At 37.9% G+C, this 20,782-nt stretch overlaps 1 protein-coding gene across 5 annotated transcripts in view; it reads right to left on the bottom strand.

Moving 5' to 3' along the window:
• KCNK2 (potassium two pore domain channel subfamily K member 2) overlaps positions 1–20,782 on the bottom strand; it is a 219,857-nt gene that overhangs the window by 38,105 nt on the left and 160,970 nt on the right. For all 5 annotated transcript variants that reach the window (XM_032393113.1, XM_032393115.1, XM_032393114.1 and 2 more), the window contains exon 6: positions 15,556–15,695. In XM_032393113.1, coding sequence (XP_032249004.1) covers positions 15,556–15,695 — 140 coding nt within the window. The remainder of the gene's footprint in view (positions 1–15,555; positions 15,696–20,782) is intronic.

The raw sequence follows: 20,782 nt of genomic DNA, 5'->3' as shown, positions 1-20,782 counted from the left end.
AGATTATTTAGCATGATGCATTAAAGGTAACTATGTTCTCCAATTAGAGATCTTGGAAGACATACCAATTCTTTTAGAACACCATATTAAATTAATTTCATGTTAAGAAAACAATTTCTCTTGATGAAGTCCTAATAGTTCATTTTTGCCCTTGCTTCCCTTGCCTTTGGCGATGTTTCTAGGAAGAAGTTGCTGCGGCTGAGGTCGAAGAGGTTGCTGCCTGTGTTCTCCTTTAGGATTTTGATGGACTGCTGTCTCACATGGAGGTCTTTCAACCATTTTGAATCTATTTTGTGTGTGGTGTAAGGAAATGGTCCAGTTTCATTCTTCTGCATGTGGCTGTCCGATTTTCCCAACACCATTTGTTGAAGAGACTGTCTTTTTTCCATTGGACATTCTTTCCTGCTTTGCTGAAGATGAGCTGACCATAGAGTTGAGGGTCCATTTCTGGGCTCTCTATTCTGTTCCATTGATCTATGTGTCTGTTTTTGTGCCAGTACCATACTGTCTTGATGACGACAGCTTTGTAATAGAGCTTGAAGTCTGGAATTGTGATGCCACCAAAAGAAACAGTCAACAAAACCAAAAGACAACTGACAGAATGGGAGAGGATATTTGCAAATGACATATCAGATAAAGGGCTAGTATCCAAAATCTATAAAGAACTTAACACCCAAAGAACAAATGACCCAATCAAGAAATGGGCAGAAGACATGAACAGACATTTTTCCAAAGAAGACATCCAAATGGCCAACAGACACATGAAAAAGTGCTCAACGTTGCTCGGCATCAGGGAAATCCAAATCAAAACCTCAATGAGATACCACCTCACACCAGTCAGAATGGCGAAAATTAACAAGTCAGGAAATGACAGATGTTGGTGAGGATGCGGAAAAAGGGGAACCCTCCTACACTGTTGGTGGGAATGCAAGCTGGTGCAGCCACTCTGGAAAACAGTATGGAGCTTCCTCAAAAAGTTGAAAATAGAGCTACTATACAACCCAGCAATTGCACTACTGGGTATTTTCCCCAATGATACAAATGTAGGGATCCGAAGGGGTACATGCACCCCGATGTTTATAGCAGCAATGTCCACAATAGCCAAACTACGGAAAGAGCCAAGATGTCCATCGACAGATGAATGGATAAAGAAGATGTGGTATATATATACAATGGGATATTTTGCAGCCATCAAAAGGAATGAAATCTTGCCATTTGCAATGACGTGGATGGAACTGGAGGGTATTATGCTGAGCGAAGTAAGTCAATCAGAGAAAGACATGTATCATATGATCTCACTTATATGAGGAATTCTTAATCTCAGGAAACAAACAGGGTTGCGGAGTGGTGGGGGGTGGGAGGGAAGGGGTGGCTGGGTGATAGACACCAGGGAGGGTATGTGCTATGATGAGCGCTGTGAATTGTGTAAGACTGTTGAATCACACACCTGTACCTCTGAAACAAATAATACATTATATGTTAAAAAAAAAAAAAAAAAAAAAGAAGATAGCAGGGGGGGAAGAATGAAGGGGGGGTAATCGGAGGGGGAGATGAACCATGAGAGACTATGGACTCTGAGAAACAAACTGAGGGTTCTAGAGGGGAGGGGCGTGGGAGGATAGGTTAGCCTGGTGATGGGTATTAAAGAGGGCACATACTGAATGGAGTACTAGGTGTTATATGCAAACAATGAATCATGGAACACTACATCAAAAACAAATGATGTAATGTATGGTGATTAACATAATAAAAAAAAATTTCTCTAAGCACTCTCTTCACTTTATCCAGTACTATTATTACATGTATTGTTCTCTAGAAATAGGCCAGTTATGCACAAATCTCCTTTCCTGCCTGCATTTTTCTTTACTCATGCATACATTTCACTTTTCAAATAAAATAAATGACCTTCAAGTCAGCAAATTTGCAATTTTACATAGCCTAGAAAATTTGAAAATATTAAAGTCTTCTGGAAAAAGTTCCTGATGCTTAAAATAAAATCAACCGCCTATAAGCAATATTACACATGGGCAGGGGTGGGAGTGGAGGGTACTCTCATAGGTAGCCACAGGGAAAAATAAGGGCCAATTATTTTAAAATAAAACAAAACAAACAACAATAAAGGTATTAAAATTGCCGAGAAGCTTCCTGTCATAAAACCATCATATCAGGAATAAGAATGACATTTTCCTGACATTTGATAGCAGCTGGAATAAAGATATCTTTTGAACTAGCTTCTAGCTTGTTGGTATCAAACTTTGTACTTTGTACTGTCTTACAAAGTAAGATAATGTTACAGTAATTGCTCAAGTTTTTAAGATTGAAATACGAATAGTTTAGGTCATTGAAACTTCTAAGTATCTCATATGTCAAGCTATTTAATCATGAAATTAGTCCATTCTTTAAATATTAATTATAATTTATTTATATCTGTAAGCAACAATAGAATGAATAAAAGTAACCAAAATAAGTATACTTTGGTTCTACTGAAAATGTAAAAAAATGAACTAAATGAACTAATGAAAAATGAACTAAATTAAAATAGCATTTCTGACTTGCCAGGGAGGAAAAACTAGCCTGTTCCTCTTTTATCACTGAAGAAGTACAAGATACACATTAATTGAGTGTCTATTATATGCCAAGGATTGTTTTACCTGATTCTGATGAAGTAAAATAAAAAAAATTCCTTTTCTTGTGAACAAAACCTTCTACAATGAGAATCAGGCAATAAACAATGAAATCTAATCAATGAGTACATCACACAGAACGTTAGAAGTTGGTAAATATGATGAAAAAATACAGCAAGGCAAGGAGAATCAAGAGTGCTGGGGGTAGAGGAGTTTCAACTTTTAAAAAGGATGGTCAAGGTGTAGGTCTCAAAATGGTATGTGATAAAAAGGTGAATGTTGTCTCCCAAATACTGGTTACTGCAGCAGCACTTTTAATGTGTCAAAGGAGAAAGAACACTAAAGCCAAAGATGAAAAAAAATCATTGAACAAATTCTTATGTTAAATGAAATTATTAAGCATTACTGTAATACTGCTTTCTTTTCAATATATGATGGTACAGGAAAGATCCTGAATGGAGGGGCAGTCTTGCAGGAACTATTAAGCTATAATATTTGCAATTTTGATTAGTTTATTTTAATGGGGAAGATTTTTCTCCCCTAAAGTTGTTTCGTAATGGCAAATTGTTTTCATGATTAAACACCAAAGTCATTTTTTTAAAAAAAGATTTGGATCATGGATCACCACATCAAAAACTAATGATGTATTGTATGGTGACTAAAAAAAAAAAAAAAAAAAAAAAAAAGACTTGGGGTGCCTAGTCAGTTAAGCCTCCAATTTTGGCTCAGGTTGTGATCTCAGGGTCTTGGGATCTGGCCCTGCGTCAGGCACCAAGCTCAGTGAGGAGTCTCTCTCCCTCTTCCTCTGCCCCTCCCCTTGCTTGTGGTCATGTGTGCGCATGCACGCACTCTCTCTCAAATAAAGAAAATCTTCAAAAAAAAAAAAAAAAAAAAGACTTGAAAATATCAGTAAGTGAGCCTGATAGATAATCCTGGAAAAAAGCAAAGAGCGTTCCTGGTGGAGGGAATGGTCAGTGCAAAGACTTTTATGTATATGTCACCAGATAGCATAAAAATAGCACCAGATAGCACTAAAATAAATGTCCTAGCTTCTCACAGATAGGTACCAGGATACTGAAGGGACCACCAACACATTACAAACCTTGGCATTTGTGAGAAATTCCATGAAGAATATCATCATGTTTATATACACAGCTTCCAGCTTAGGAAATAAATTCCTTTGTATAGTAAGATTTCCCAATATGATTGATTTTCTACCAGCTTTAGGGCAATATTTCATACAAACATTTTCTTCAACAGATAACTAAGTGCTTGTTGGTACAGAGAAATTATGAAAGTCATTGCCAGAGCAGTGATGAACAACCATGTGTAGGAGGGATATCTAGTATAAGATGTAAGAAGCTTTTTCTTTTCTTTTTTTTAATTCTAAAGATGAAAAAAACTGACATTTCAGGGATCATAAGCAACCTGATATTCTGGAGCTAGAGTTTATCCTTGTAAGTTGCATCCACCTCATTATGGAAGTGACTACTTTGGAGAGCACGTTTTTGTGTGTGTGTTTGTTTTGTTTGTTTAATCATAGACATGTAAGTCAAGTACCTATCCCCAGTTCTTAGAAGAACCTTACCAGAGGAAGCAGTCCAAATGGAGTTGCTTTAGACCAATCCAATATGATGTTTAATAATTTAAATGGGTATCTCCATTTGGGGGAGAATATATTTGCATATGTTGTATATTTTTTATATATTGGATATATTATTATCACGTCAACTGGTTTTCTGCTGGTTTGGTCTCTGTACTCAGGAGAGGGAACACCCAACAGAATAAACCCATCTAGAGTGACAAATAGACCCCTACAATATGCCACCAAGCCAGAGGTTGAGGAGTGAAATGGCTGAGGCAGGAAAGTTTGAGAAGATGACCAGTGGATTCTAGGAGCAATTTGCTTTGATCACCTAGCATCAAGTTGTCCCCTTCAGCTCTGTAATTCCCTTAGGTTATCCTCAAGCCTTCCACAAAGCTACAGACTGTCTCAGCCTCATATTAACTGTATTATGAGGAATAAAGTGAGGAATCTCTATTCCTGATTGGCTTGAAGTGGCCCCAGAGAGAGCTTCAGCAGTTATGACATGCCCAGATAAGGAAAGAACAGGGAAATCCAGAACTACAGTCTGGAGTAACCACTGACAAGTGTAATAAGGACAGGCGTTTGGAACATGCAAGCACAACCAACTGGTCTGTCTTCAAGTTGAGATAATCAGTCTACAGTTTATACATAATTGAATGGAATTTTGACAAGTTTTAGCCAAGTACTGAATAAAGCAATGTTTAGCCAAATATGATTTTGCCTAATGCATAGGTCATAATCCAAGGTACAGATTATAATATGAAAATTATAATATTTGTAGAAACTGGTTTGTAAATCCAGTTCCTTAGACTAATAGATTAAACCATATGGAATTGTGATTCTTAAGGTCAAAATGGTTGAATGTCAATAATTTCATATAGTTCAACCTAATAAATTTCAAAAATATAAGGATATTTGCTCTTTTATATTTGTGATTACTTTGGTGTTAGACATTAGTTTTATGAAACTCAACATCAGTTCAAGATTCTTTCTTCTATAAAGTTTACATATAGAACAGATTCAATATCACTGGACCCAATCCTGAATGATGGCAGAGATTGCTTTTTTACAGAAACAGGACTATCTGGTCTCTGTACAATTTAAAATCCATCTATAGTCTCCTTGCTTCAACTGTTACTTTGATGCTTCTGTTCTAATAAAACCACTAGTGAATCTTAAATAATATAAAAACAGATAACATAGTATCTTAAATATTATAAATTCAGACGATATACCTAAGTTCATCAGAGATTTGGAAACTAATACAAAATTCACCAAATATGAGCATGATACATAAAATTTTAATCCTCCAAATTATTATCATGACTCTTTCCTTGAATTAGAGCAATGTTTATGTTTTACCAGATTAGTCAAAATAGAAGCAGTTATAATCTCTAGCAAACAGCTCCTTAATTTTAGTGGCTTAAAGAACAAAGGTTAATCTCTCACTCAGGCTAACTGCCTACATGTCACTGGTGTTAGTCAGGGACCCAGGCTGACGATGCACCATGATCTCCTATAGTCACTGTGCCGGAGGCAAGTACACTCTTGGCGGGTGGCTCACAGGTGCAATTAAATCTTCTTTTTGTTCTGCTCGTATCAGTTCTGGGCACAAGTCATTGGCCAGAACTATTCATATGGCTCACCAACCACAAGGGGAAGAAGTGCAATCCTCACACGTGTCTGTGAGGAGAAACACATATTTCATGAATAGCACTGATGGACTAACACTTTTACTGGAAGAAGAACAGGGAATCTTCCTTGTTGGGAAACAGATTTTATATCTGTGTGTCTGTGCATGTACACATGATCATTCATTGGAAGCCATTCTTTGGGTTCAAATCAAGTTTAGGCAGGAAGAACTAAATTCCTTTACTATGATCATTCATTGGAAGCCATTCTTTGGGTTCAAATCAAGTTTAGGCAGGAAGAACTAAATTCCTTTACTACAATTAGGGTGCCATCCACTGAACACTAAACAAATCACCACACTTTGTTGCAAAAGATGATCAAATAATCCCTGATTAAACTTCAAAGTGGGCTCCCTACTCAGCTCCAACTGACCATAAACAAATCTTCTTTTAGGAAGAGCCATCTATGAATAGGAACTAAAAACAAATTTATTTTGTTGACCCATCTTTGAAAACGTACTTGCTTGTGTTCTCAGCAAACACAAGCTTGATGTTTTGTAAAATTTGATGGATTTTATTTTTATTTTTTTAAAGATTTTATTTATTTATTTGACAAAAAGAGAGAAAAAGTACAAGCAGGGAGAGCGGCAGGGAGAGGGAGAAGCAGGCTCCCCGCTGAGCAGGGAGCCCAATGCGGGGCTCGATCCCAGGACCCCGGGATCATGATCTGAGCTGAAGGCAGACGCTTAACCAACTGAGCCACCCAGGCGCCCAAATTTGATGGATTTTAGCTCTGAATACAGGCAAGCACAATACTTTGGTTTGATGAAGAAAGTCCAAAAACAATTTTGAAAGCAAAGTTCACGGTGACCACTATTCCTAACACAAATTCTCAGAACAGATGACGGTATCAAAACAGTCAAAAGAGATAACATTATATCTTGATGCATTAAATCCCCATAATATGCTCTATAGTGAAAGAAAATAAAATTACTTATAAAGTGCTTTGAGGCAAAACCTATTAAGTTATTTTCCTATTATGTACAAATGAATAGAAAAAAATTACTCTGAATATCCATTACGAGATGACATTCTGTGAAATACCTGGAGCAAAAACAAGTTATAATTTAGAAATAGTGAGAGTTCAATCTAAAAGAGAAAAAAAAAGAAAGGAATCTTCCCCCATTTTTTTTAAGTAAAATTTGAGCTACTTCTTCCCAGTTTAATAAAAGGAAAAATACAAATAAGATTCTACCTCAGTCCATACATGAAGACACCAGAAAATCTGCTGCTCTAATTCAAGAAAAGAATTAAGATAATAGTAATGTGGGTAGATTTAAGGAACATTTAATGCAGAACCTAGTTTTCAAGTCCATAGAACATCCAACATACTTGAAATTCTTGCACTCACTTTTTCCTAGACATTTCATATGGACTCTGGGTTTGTGATTAAATTCTAGCAATATACATAACCTTAATGTTTTCTTGTTTACCTTTTCTTTTTTATTTATTTATTTATTTATTTGAGAGAGAGAGAATGAGAGAGAGCACATGAGAGGGGGTAGGGTCAGAGAGCAAAGCAGACTCCCTGCCGAGCAGGGAGCCCGATGCGGGACTCGATCCAGGGACTCCAGGATCATGACCTGAGCCAAAGGCAGTCGCTTAACCAACTGAGCCACCCAGGCTCCCTACCTTTTCTTTTATTTTTACTTTTTATTTCAGCCAGATGAGATGTTTAGACATATAAGCATTCATAGCATTTCCCAATAATATATGATGGTATCTAAAGGACAGTTTTAGAGCTTTACAGGATTCCTTGATTTGGGATAGTAATTTGATACTAATTTCTTCAGAAACCCAGGAGGAAAAGAACAAGCATCTAGTAAGCACTTAGCCACATCCCACACTCTACCCACTAAATCTTTATAAAGCAGCCTCATTAAGGAGGTTAAATCTCACTTTATAAGAACATGGAGACTCAGACAGATTAGGTATTTTGGTGAAGTTTGCAAAGCTAGTAAATAGTTAAGATAGTATTAAATCTCAGTTCCAAGGGCTCCAAAGCCCATGCACTTTTTAGAAATCATACAAATAATTTGCATGCATTTAAAAGAATGTTAAAACTTTATATTTCAAGAGATCACTGACTTGTACCATATAACACGGTGACCAAACGAAATTCACAAAGCCCTTTTCTATAGCTACATAGTAACAGATGGGTCAGATTTGGGTACTTATTTGTAATGTGTTGATATTACCTACATATAAAATAATAATAAGAAAAAAATAGCAATAACAATTATACATACCTAACTTTTTTAGGCACTTGGGAGGCAGCATAGCAAAAAAAAGACAGCTTAGCAAAAAGATTGGGCCACGGAGTCATGCCATCTGGGTTGATTACAGATTCTACCACTTACTAGCTTTATAACCTTAAGCAAGTACTTAAGTGCTACCTCCCTGTGCTTCAGCTTCCTTATTAGCAATTATTATTTAACAGCTGAGCACTTTGCCTCATTATCTCATTTAACATTAAAAAAGAAATAAAGTATATTCTAGAAGAAAAGCCATTTTTACCACTCTCAAATCCAATTTTGTTTTTAGCATATATTTTGACTTGTAAGAGCTTCCTAACACTGGACCTGCAAAGGTTCATGGATGCAATATAATCCTGGGATGATCTAGAGACATAATTTGGGGTCTTGATTCTACAGAAATGACTGTCCATAAAATTTAGAAATTAGACACGTGCTAGTTGGTGTGTAAGAGTTACTGTTGCCTCAAAGCATAATTTAAGTTTTACATTGTTATTTGTTCTTTTAATCTTTATTCTCCTTTCCAAATTTCTATTTACTAATACTAAATAGGTAATAACTTGCCCAGCTGAGGCTCAACCTGGAAAAAGAAGGACCTTTCTCTTCGGCACAACCAAGCAGAGTCAAATATAGACCAACAGATAAACCTCAAAGTCTGACTGCTCTGAGCTTTTCCCCATAGCACAGTGAGGGACACCTCCCTCCCCATGGGACAGAAAAGAAGGGCCCTTTATATCTGCCTTATTTTAAGTGATACCGCCTGCCTTGATTTTATTTTATTCTTACCCTTTAGCCAAAGAGTTATATGCACTGAAATATAAACCTGTGAAGTCTTATGATCACTGTATATTGTGCCCATAGTCCAACTTCAGTTATTTACAACTACTTTAGCATCTCAACAGAGAACAACAAAAATATACCAAGAAAAAATTTGAACTAAACAGTAATGCCCGCCCCCGCCCTCGCCCCATGCTGGAAATCAAAGCAAGGACTACAAAATCTGATATGCTGTTTGAAGGTTAAAGAAAGGAAGGGAAGGGAGGAAGAGGGGGTGGGGAGAGAAAAGAAAAAAGTAAAAGCAGGCTATTTTTGGAACTAATCAAAGACTAAGTGCCTTAGTCAAAACTCCTTTTTCCATCTCTAGAAGAAAAGTAAAAGCCAACATTATAAAGATCAGTTAGGAAATGCACCACCTATGGAATCTTCCCAAAAAAGACATCAGCCTCAAATTAGCACCAATGAAGTTACTCCCAGAAACTAATGCAGCACTCATCATATAGTACTTAGTAAGTATTTTTTAAATGAGTGATTTAAGAATGTATTAGATGTTAAATAATCTCCCAGCTGGTCTCCACGCCTCCAGTCTTTTTCCTGTCCTGCCAATTTGACGCTGCCATCCCACAGCTCACCTCCCATCCCCTCACCGTCCATATGCACCGCGTATGCATGCCCAGCAGTACCCAGGATCAGGACTGCTAACACTGCTCAACCCCATACAGCACCATGCACATAGTTTTCTGTCACTTGTGCTCCAAGGGCTCCTATTTCCATAAAAAAACCCTGGGTGTTGGCCTTGGAAATTGGGCTTGATGTGCCCAAAGAACCGTCTTAGAATATACCCACTCCATGGCACAATCCCAGGAGGCCATGTTTACACCTTTTTCTTCCTACAGGACTGGCACCCCTGGAGCACAACCTCATAGGGAATTCTAGTGACTTATCTGTTTTACGTTTGATTCCTTTTCTTCTCCATTGTCTTTAGCTAATCTGATCTATCACTTCAATTATCCTCGCTTCAAAATTCCAACTCCTTTGTCCTTCCAACAGACCCAACTGTGAATCAATGTATTTGGATACATTATTTGCTGAATAGTCCTTTATAGTCACTGCGTTCTACCCCTTCCCCCTTAAATGAAGGTATTATATGCCAGGTTCCATTTTTAGCTCTCTTGTTGACTTACTTGACAAATCTCGATTAGGTGAATTTATCTGTACTCACAACTTACACTGTCATTTATGTAGTGATGACATCCCCAAACTATCTCTCCAGTTCCCATCCTTCTTTGTTTACACGTACATTAGCCACCTGATATCCAACACATCGTTCCATCACAACATGTCCAAAATGACATCTTTATTCCTCCCTCAGAATCTCTCATTTTCCTGTGTTTTGTAACTCCATCCAAAGCGAGAACCATGGATGTCACCCTCCTTTTCTCTTTGCTGCCCAAAGCTAATGGGTTACCAAGTCCTATTCCTTCTATCCCCCAAACGGTTTTGAAACCCATACTTTCATCTCCATCCCACTGCCACCATAGTGCCTTCATTCTGTAGTACCCGGATTCCTGCACTAACCTCTCCCGAATGATTGTCCTGCCTCCAGCTTTGTTTCTAACCCATCTTCCTCACTGTTGACAAGATCATTCATTCCACTTACTTAAAATCCTTCAATGACTTCCTCAGGTTTTCAGAATTAAGGCTAACCTATTTCAAAGGGCATACAAGCCTTTCCTAGTCAAAGCCCTTCTCCCATAAGAAATAACAGAAAGTGGTCTGCTGCTACCTTTCCAGGACTCAGGCTGCAAATGCTCTTTACTTGCCCATCCTGGACAGGAAAAACGGCTGCCTAGTCTCAGCTCTTTCACAGAAGGAGGCCTCACCATCCCGAATGAGGTCTGGGAAAGACCAAATGCTGCTGCCAGCTAAGCCTTCCTCCATATTCTCAGGCCCCCTGGGGCCAACTAAGTTCCAGGCACAGTCTTGGAAGCCTTCTGGCACCACAGCTTCCCAACCAAAGGCAGTTTTGACTATGATGTAAGGCCAACCTGCTAACATGAGCATCTCCATTACCACGAACCCCTCTGGAGAGTAAAACACATGACACTGGTAAAGACGTGATACTTGGCTGTCTGCTCACTGTGGCCACCTGCAGGGCCACGCGGTCTGACAACACTGGCAAGCTGGGGGTGGGGGGACGTGGGGGTGCTCGTCTCACATATGGACAGGAACACTCCAGACATGGGAACGTATACATCAATCAATACAAGACCTATGCAGAAATCACAGGCTTTTCAAATGAAAGGCCTGTAAACAGTAGAAAATAATGCATAAGAAGGATGCACGATTCTGTGCTTGCTTCAAAATTTCCCTTCTGACTTTTGTGGTCACATTTTTCTTTTTATTATAGCTGCCTCAGATAGTGGTTTTATTGTATTATCCAGAATACCTAAGTAATCTTTATTTTCTAAATGGAAACATCATTTCCTCAGAAGAGGGTACATGGCTTAATAGGAAAAGATAATTAGTCATACAATTCTTCTTGTTGAACATGCGCCTACTCTCCATTAAACTTTTAAAAATAATGAGACAAATAAACACTTTTACAGAAACTCATGTGTCTCCATGGAAAAAGGATTGAGGTCATTATTATTTCCCTTGAGGAATGCAGATCAACTATAATTATGTATGACATTTTGAAACAATGCAGTATTGCTTCAACCAACTATTTCTTCTGCAAATATTTCATATGGATTAGCTATACCGACATATTTTATTTCAGCATGTTCATTAAAAACGATTTTTCCTTATTTCTAACCATATTTTCATTAAAATTAGTCCTCATTGGAAACAAAATATACTTTAGCATTAAAAAAAACCAGAAATAAGGCCACATATGATTAGATGTATATATTTATACTCAACTGATATGGTTTAAGAATATTTTTTTTAAATACGTAACACATTATTAGGCAAAATATTTTCATTTGGGGAAAATGTATGTTTTAATATTATCACTTGCAAATTTAATGCTATATATTATTTTATATATTCTATATTACATTTTTAATAGACAGAATTTCAAGTTATCAAAAATATGCAGCATTTTTATTCATCAAGACTGAAAACTAGATAAAACCTTGTTGCTTCTGAACATGTAGGAGGTTTGTAAAGGGTACAGTATCTGGAATGGTTTAGGGACAGAAGGTAAGGAATACACAGAGAACAGTCACCTGGCATGCATGGTCCATCTACGTAAAGATGACAACTCGAATGTATTTAGTTGTGTTTTATTTAATTATGACCTTTCGGGAGTTATTTCAAAATAAAATGATCGAATAATCCTTCTCCCATTGCTGTAGACATTTTTGTAGCATTTCCGTTTGTAAAACATTTGGCTCTGATCATCTATAGCTCAGTTATAAATTGTCTGTCCCTTTCTTTCTTCACATTCCTCTGTTGAATCTGTAACTCAACTCTGTCATTTCCCTAAACTGCATTATAAATAAATTAGAAAACACACATCTGCTCAAACTGGCGGCTCCATTTTAATTGGCTCAACCGCCCAGAGCGGCTCCAGGAGGGCTCACGGTAAATTTTGCTTGTGGCCTTTACTCACAGGAGCTTTCTATAGACGCAGTCACCAGAACCACATGCGAGTCCGAAGGTCAGGTGAAAGCTCAAAGACTTATAGTAAGAAAAAAAAAAAGTTTACTACTTTTCAGTGTTTAAAAGTAATAGATCTCATACTTCTGTTTGAGAATCATGAAGATCACACATAGGAAAGCACGTGAACTTGTTTTTCATGTTAAATATAGCCAGGTAATGTAGAAATTTCACTTTATTTCAAAGGATGGTGTTATGGCCCCAAGTGTGTCCTCTAAAGATGCGTAAGTTGAAGCCCTAAACCCCCAATGTGACTGTTTTTAGAGATGGGGCCTTTCAGGATGTAATTAAGGTTAAATGAGGTCATAAGGGTGCATCCCTGAGTCTACAGGGCTGACTGATGTCCTTACAAGAAGAGGAAAAGCCACTGGAACTCTCTCTCCAGGCAGGTACACAGAGAAAAGACCACGTAAAGACCATGGGGAGAAGGCAGCATCCGTAAGCTGAGGAGAGAGATCGGACCAGAAACTAACCTTGCTGGCACCTTCATTATGAACTTCCAGCCTCCACAACGGTGAGAAAATAAATGTCTGTTGTTTAAGCCCTTCAGTCAATGGTATTCGGTTACGGCAGCCTGAGCAGACTAAGGCAGATTGTTATCTCATTACTCTGGAGAACTGTGTTCATGCTTTGTACCAGCTAGTCCTAGCACAGAAAGCACTGTTTTTTTAATAGCACAGGTTTTAAACTTTGATCAAATAATCTATACCAGCATCATAAAAATACAATTTCCCACTTTTCTACATGTGCCTTAGTGGCTTTCACACTTTTTGACTGGGATCCACAATAGTCTTAGTATTTATATATGCATGTATGTATATAACATATAGTGTATTTATAATATGTATGTGTCTTTCACAAAACTTTTCCTATCTAACTGTAGAAGATCTGTTCAATTCTATTTTATTTACAATAAATGCCTGTCAGAATCAGACCAATAAATACAGAGAACAAACTGGTGGTTGCCAGAGGGAAGAGGTGGGGGGAGGAGCACAATGGGTGAAGGAGACTGGGAGATACAGGCTTCCAGTTATGGAATGAGTAGGTCCACAGGCATATAAGGTACAGCATAGGGTATATAGTCAATAATATTGTAATAGCTTTGTATGGTGGCAAACAGTAGCTACACTTGTATAGAGATGTTAAATCACTATGCTGTACACCCAAAACTAATATAACATTGTGTGTCAACTATACACAAATTTTAGAAGTTAATTAATTAAAAAAATAAACACGTGTGTATGTTTTTAACATCCACTTAAGAGCCAGTTTATGGCTAGATGTTTGAGGGTTTTTTTTTTATGTTATCCAAAACATTTCTTAGTTACAATTTCCTTTTTTCCATTAGCATCTCAAGATCCTTAAAAGTACACTGAAGTTCAAACAATTACAACATTCTCTCTCTCTTTCCCTCACATTCATTCTCTAACACACACACACACACACACACACACACACACACACAAAATGAGTCTAACTAAGATGGAGACAAATCAATTGGGGTCCTGGAGCACCTGAGTGGCTCAGTCGTTAAGCGTCTGCCTTCGGCTCAGGTCATGATCCCAGGGTCCTGGGATCGAGCCCCGCATCGGGCTCCCTGCTCAGCGGGAAGCCTGCTTCTCCCTCTCTCACTCCCCCTGCTTGTGTTCCCTCTCTCGCTGTGTCTCTCTCTGTCAAATAAATAAAATCTTAAAAAAAAAAAATCAATTGGTGTCCTGTTCAAAGCAGAACTTTTTACATGATTTAAACTAGAATGTCAAGCACATTGTCTTGCTGATTTGTTGATAATAAAAGATTTTGGTTTTATGGTGCAACTAGATATAGATTAATGCATACAGACTATGTGAATTCCTAATTGAGAAATAGGATACCCATGAAGGGAAGTGCTGGATAAGTCAGTCTAATTCCTACTTATAGGCACTGTGGGAACTGATAAGAACTTATATGACGAAGAGTTTCAAAGAAAGTATTTATTTGTAGAGAGAAACTAATTTTATCATTTCCTATCTTATTCTGTTTCTTTTGGGTTTATGTTTAAAGAATCATGCTTGCTGTGTCAGAGATTTGACATTGGTGTCTCCTGGCATGTGAACATCACTGGATAATGAAATGGAGGGATAATGAGAGGAAGACAATGGATACAATTGTTGCAGGTTTTGCAGATTCGTTCTTTAAAAATATTGGTAAAGTTGGCTAACACCAAAAAACCAAAAATTCAGAATTTGTAATAAGACACTACTCTGTCACACTTAACTGATAATACTTCTGGACCTGTAAATATGAAATCCAAATGTAATTTCCAAAGTATAAAATTTCAAGAACAAGATTAAAATTTTAAACTTTCCAAAACTTCATGGGTCAAAATTCTAATGTCATTTCTACATGTATAGTTGTATAAAATGGGTAAAACAGTATCTTTTTGAACACCTGAAATCCATACACAGGGAACTTGGCCATAATGCATACAGCTTTGGGCACATAGGTATACATACCTATATGTACTTGCACACGTTTATAGGGATATAAGAAAGAAGGAAATAATTCAATATAGTAAAAAAAAATTCAATATTATATGACACATTCACTTTTCCATGCTATTGACATTTTGACATAAATATTTTCTATTGTATTTCTTTTTATGGAATAACATTTACCTTGTGCCCTTAAGAAAAAAAAAATGAAACAAAAGAAAAAAGAAGAAAGAGTGAGGAAAATATTTTAAATTACATCTTTTTTCATTATAAATTAGCCTACTGAGGCTATAAATGAGCCCCTGGTACATAGGGGTGTTTAGCAAGTATCTGTTAACTGAATTACACTTAACATACAGCAAATTCACACCAAACATAAATATTAAAAATCTTAAATAAAAAATAAATGTCAAAAAAGATGAAAAATAATGTTTACTGAATTAGCTAAATAGGAGTGCTTTTTGCACACTCCGTAATTCTTACCTCTTCCTTTGTCTTTTTTGATATCACTCGGAGCCAGTCTCCAATCATGCTCAGGACAGCTGCAAAGTAAGCAAGCCCTACAAGGATCCAAAACCACACGACAGGCTTATAGAAGTCTAGATATTCAATATCTGATCCACCTGTGTGAGAAAAATAAAGCAGAACAAAATAACTTCATATTCATATGAAAGTAAACAATATGGATATTTGCTAAAAGTATCAACTGAATTGTGACTTACAAAACAGAAACCTCCACATTATTTTCTTCATTTCGGATTCTTTCCTGTCCGTATCTATTTTTCAAGAACCAGTCACTAGGTTTTTTTTTTTTTTTAAGTTTTTATTTTAATTCCAATTAGCTAACATCCAAGTGTTATATTTAGTCACTACGTTCTTCTTAATGAGACCTTTCATTACATCTCCAAGTCATAATGATTTGTCTTTGTTCTATGTTTCTTTTTGTTTATTTTTTATTTTATTTTTTTTTTTTTAAGATTTTATTTTTATTTTTTTTTGACAGAGACACAGAGAGAGAGGGAACACAAGCAGGGGGAGTGGGAGAGGGAGAAGCAGGCTCTCCGCTGAGCAGGGAGCCTGATGCGGGGCTCGATCCCAGGACCCTGGGATCATGACCTGAGCCGAAGGCAGACGCTTAACGACTGAGCCACCCAGGCGCCCCTGTTTCTCTTTGTTTATTATAATCTGTCTCAACTAGTCTAGCACTTAAGTATTCCACGTGTAGTAGTTTCTCTTTCCACCTCTACTGTAACAAGTAGAAGACAGAAATGACACTTTTTTGGGTATGCATTCAACTTAGCATATTTATTACTGCCAATCAATTCATGCTACCCAATCAATACATGCTAACCAATCAATTAAAAGTAGACCTGGACAGAAGTGGTTCTTATTCTAAAATCACCAATACAATGGACTGATAACAAAAGCCTGAGACAATGCCTTGGTAGGCTAATCGGAACAAACAGTAATTTGCAGATGATACTGCCATTCATTATTCTTGGACTTTTCAGAGGAATTCCCATATATGTCACATATTTAAATCCTTGGCTCTCAAGAAAAAATTAGCAAAGGAGCTCTTCTGCTTTACTGTAACCTTTGTTACTTCTCCATCCATTTGATACAGAAATGCACCTATGAGAATCTGAATACATTTCAACACATCCCTACTTCAGCACATATTAATGGCGCACTTAGTAACTCCCAAACGCTCCAACAGTTACTTCTCTTCAGAAGAGAGGGAAACAAGTCTCTCTCTTGAGAAATTCATAATTTACCCTGAGAAAGCCTCACAGAGACAATCATTCATAACGGGGTAGATCAAGTGACAGCAAAAAAGAATTTTTTAAAAAGTGCTTACAAGAGGACATGGAAGAAATGATTTTTTTTTTTTTTACTTCTGGAAGGGGAAAGGTGAGAAGAGAGAAAGGGAGTCTTCAGTAATGAAGATCAAAACAGAAAAATTCAGTGTAAAAATATACGACATATTCAAAGGACTTTGGTAGCTAATGCTACATATGGATGGGGGCCAGGGAGTAGATGGGTAGAAGAGAGGAATCTAGAAAAAATGAGTTGTGTCAGCTTGTAAAAACTCGCTCCTGATGCAATGGGGCATAGGTAAAGTTTATAGGTGATAAGTCTTCTATTCACGTTTGACCATATGCATGGAAAGATCCAGAGAGAAGGAAAGTTGACAGGGAAGTCCCATGAGAAACTTTTGTTCTGAACTAGCCAAGAGTTTATTGTGCCTGAGTTAGGGCTGGAATGGAAGGAAAAGGTGGTAGAGGCAGCATCATCAAGGCAGGGCTCTAGGATGACCAGAGTCCCTCTGTTGGGAGAGGATACTAGCCACTGAACAGGAAACGCAGGGGAAGGAACAGGGATTAAAAAAAATTGGGGGGGGGGTGCTAGCTCAGTTAGAAGAGCACTGACTCTTGATCTTGGGGTTGTGAGTTCAAGCCCCACTTTGGGTATAGAGATTAATAAATAAAATAAACTTAAAAAAAGTAATTCAAACTGGTACATGATAGGTCTGAAGTGCTTGAGGTAGCAGCAGGTGGAAGTACACAGCAGGATCCTTAAATAAAGATATAATGTGTAACAGGGCAGAGCAGGAAATAAGGACTGTAGTGAGAACGACACAGAGATGGGATGCTGAGAGAGGTCACGGATGCACTCAAGTCACAAAAATCCAACCCATATGTTCAGAAGAACTGCTAATAAATAGCAAGTACACATTAAAGTCAGATATAAAATACTGAATATAACATGGCTATAAATTAGACTTTGAGTTGCCTGCAATGACATTTTCAAATATCAAAAGGTCAGAGTAAAAAGAGAACATTTTTCTATCAGGCAAGTAATATGAATAGACACAGGTTCAGCTTGCTTTGGGGACAAAAAAATAATTTAAAAAACCCAGTTTCCAAATAAATAATGTGACTTTCAAAATATTGTAGAAATTTTACCTTGTGTAGAATTTCAAAAAGTATCATTTCTGGGAAGGATTGTGGCGGCCAAATGCATCTCGTGATGGTTAAGACTTGGCCCAGGGGGGTAGCAGCTCTACAAATTCACAGAAGTGACTTAAGAAGTGTGTGTGGAAATTTGTTATATGATAGGCTTGCTAGCGAATTCCATTTTTCAAAGGTTTCCATTTCATTGAAACCAAAATGACATTTTTTTCCAAGTACTTTCTCTTTCAAAACCAGAAAAATCTTCATCCAAATAGTTGTGACTCACTTAACACATAAGTTCACCAACATGTTGACTTTGAAAGTTAGTTCATACTCAAGATGACTTTTTAAAAGTCTTCTTTCTTATAAACAGGATGTCACAGTTTGAAAAGAGTAAATTAGCTTAATCACCGAAAGGTCTATATTTGGGTAAAATGTTCATCCCACAAGTTCCAGTGGATTCTAAGCCTGAGAATGGGAGTGGAGAGTTTCCCATTCCCGCTCTTAGGATAAAATACCGGCGGTCAAAGGATTTGGGAAAAACTAATGTACACGGGAGTGTTGTCCAACAACTCACAAGTCCTATTCACTTCCTGGTAGCCAAGATTTATGAATTAATTTCTACATTATTTCATCCACTTGATCCAAGAATCCAAATTAAAATATCTGTAATATTAAGATAACTCACTTAAAAGGAGCTGTTAGTCTTATTTTTAAATCAGGAAATGCCAACAAAAATTTTTTCTGGCTGTTGTAAGCATCAATTTTAGTCTAGCTAAATTCGGGAAATCTGAACATGGGTGGGTCTCTCGCTGATTAAGAACCTAGGGTAATTTCTCTGTCCTGGATTCACTGCCTGTGCCCCCCACCCCCATCTCCACTTGGCTACTCTGTTTTTTCCCCTCCTTCCACAGACTCCTGAGATGTAGCCTGCAGGATGCCACGACCCACTCTCCCCTCCTGGGCTCCTCACCCACTTGGCAGGATAGAGGTCACCTCACGGCTGTTTGTTGCTACTGAAAATACACACACAAGTCCTTTCCATTTTCAGACCTTTCTAGCTAATCCTTATAGGAGAGCAGACAGATGGTAATAAAAATAGCAAAGAGGGGTGGAGGTACAAAGGTTCCAGGAATCTTACAAACTGTTCCAAATAGTAAAGTAAATCTCTTCCTGACGCTCATGATACGTGATGGCACCATTTTTCTCTGGATTTCTCCTTAGTGCTTAAATAAGGAGATCAGCCAGAATCTAATCTGATCTAGCAGATTAAACTTCTAAAAATATAGCTCAGGAAAGGTTTATTATTATTATTACTGTTATTATTACTTACAGCATTATTGCTAGGAACCCATTTTAGCAATAGTGGGTTTCCTAAACATTTGCTTGGAACAATCCCTCCATCTAGCATTAACAAAGCCATCTACCTGGGCTCAAAGAATCACTGCTTAGGGGGCAGAACAGCCCATGAGGCTATAGTAGGCACATACAGGTTTTTTAAATAAAGGCCCTGCTAGTCCTCTATAGCCCAGTCTATGCTCATTTCAGCTGATTTCTGAAATATTCAAAATCTGATTGAGAGAGAAGAGTGAAAAGTAAGACTTCCTGATTGCCCACCTAAATGAAATCATTCCACCCTAAAGTCCTGGGGGGCAAGTGGTGAGGGGAGTTGTATTCCCACTCCTCACATTTCCACTGATTTATAGGACAGGGCTATTAGACCATTCACTATAGATTTAAGCCACATCTCTGGCTGCCTTTATCAGTAATTAAGCTGATAATTCAATTGCTATCACTCTCATAGTCTGTTCAGAACTGAGGAGTAAAAGACCGTTTTTGTATTGGCTCCTAGAAATCCCAACAGTAAGTAGCCCCATTTAAAATAGAGGAGTCATAGTCTCAGTAGGTAAAAGAACATGTGTCAGGCCACACAGGAAAGGAGGCAGCAGAACTAGAATTCAAACCCAGGGCTCCCAGACTCCAAAACACAGGCTTTTCCCCATTGACCAGGTTGTCCATGTCACCTATGATCTCAGCTGCTGTCCTTCCTATCATTTGTCCACCAGCCCTTTGTGTCCACACTGCATGGTAGACACTTAGCTAGGGCTAGAAACACTAAGTCAAACAAAGCTGATAATCACTGCCTCTTCCCCTCCTTCCCCTCAACGGTCTCACCTGGAAACCAGGTGGGTCTGAAGATAAGTACTATTGAATAAGGGACAGGTGGGGCTAGGTAGGGGGATGTGATCAGGCTCACAAAATCCAAAATGTGGGAGATGAAAGGAAACCAGAGAAAAGGGAACAAACCAGACCATCCTGTCCTAGGTGTCAGAGGGGAGGTCTTATTCTAACAGCTACTTGTGACCAACCTAGAATTACCAGACCCTAAAAAGGAAGTAAGCCATTGAAGGTGCTATCAATAGAGATGTTAAACAGATTTAAGTTCCCTGGCTAGCTTTCTATAAAAGACCATCCTTAAAAGCCCTCAGTGACAATGCTGTTGGGATTCCTCTCACTCCTGAGAGCTTTTTTCCTGTATCCTCACTTAATAAACTTCTATCGCTTTACTCACTCCCTGTTGTCCGAGAGATTCATTCTTCGACTGCATGAGACAAGAACCTCACTCTCCCGCATCATTTTGGTGCCGAAACCTGGGATCACTCCCATCGAAGGGTGAATAAAAGCGACTCTCTTCTTTCCTGGGAGAAGTCTCTCCCTTAGATGACCTCTTTTAACAAGCAACAAAACCCAGCACC

The sequence above is a fragment of the Phoca vitulina genome, unplaced genomic scaffold, assembly GCF_004348235.1.
Source record: "Phoca vitulina isolate PV1807 unplaced genomic scaffold, GSC_HSeal_1.0 scaffold71, whole genome shotgun sequence".
Classification (NCBI taxonomy): Eukaryota; Metazoa; Chordata; class Mammalia; order Carnivora; family Phocidae; genus Phoca; species Phoca vitulina.
This window is presented reverse-complemented; position numbering and strand designations above follow the sequence as displayed.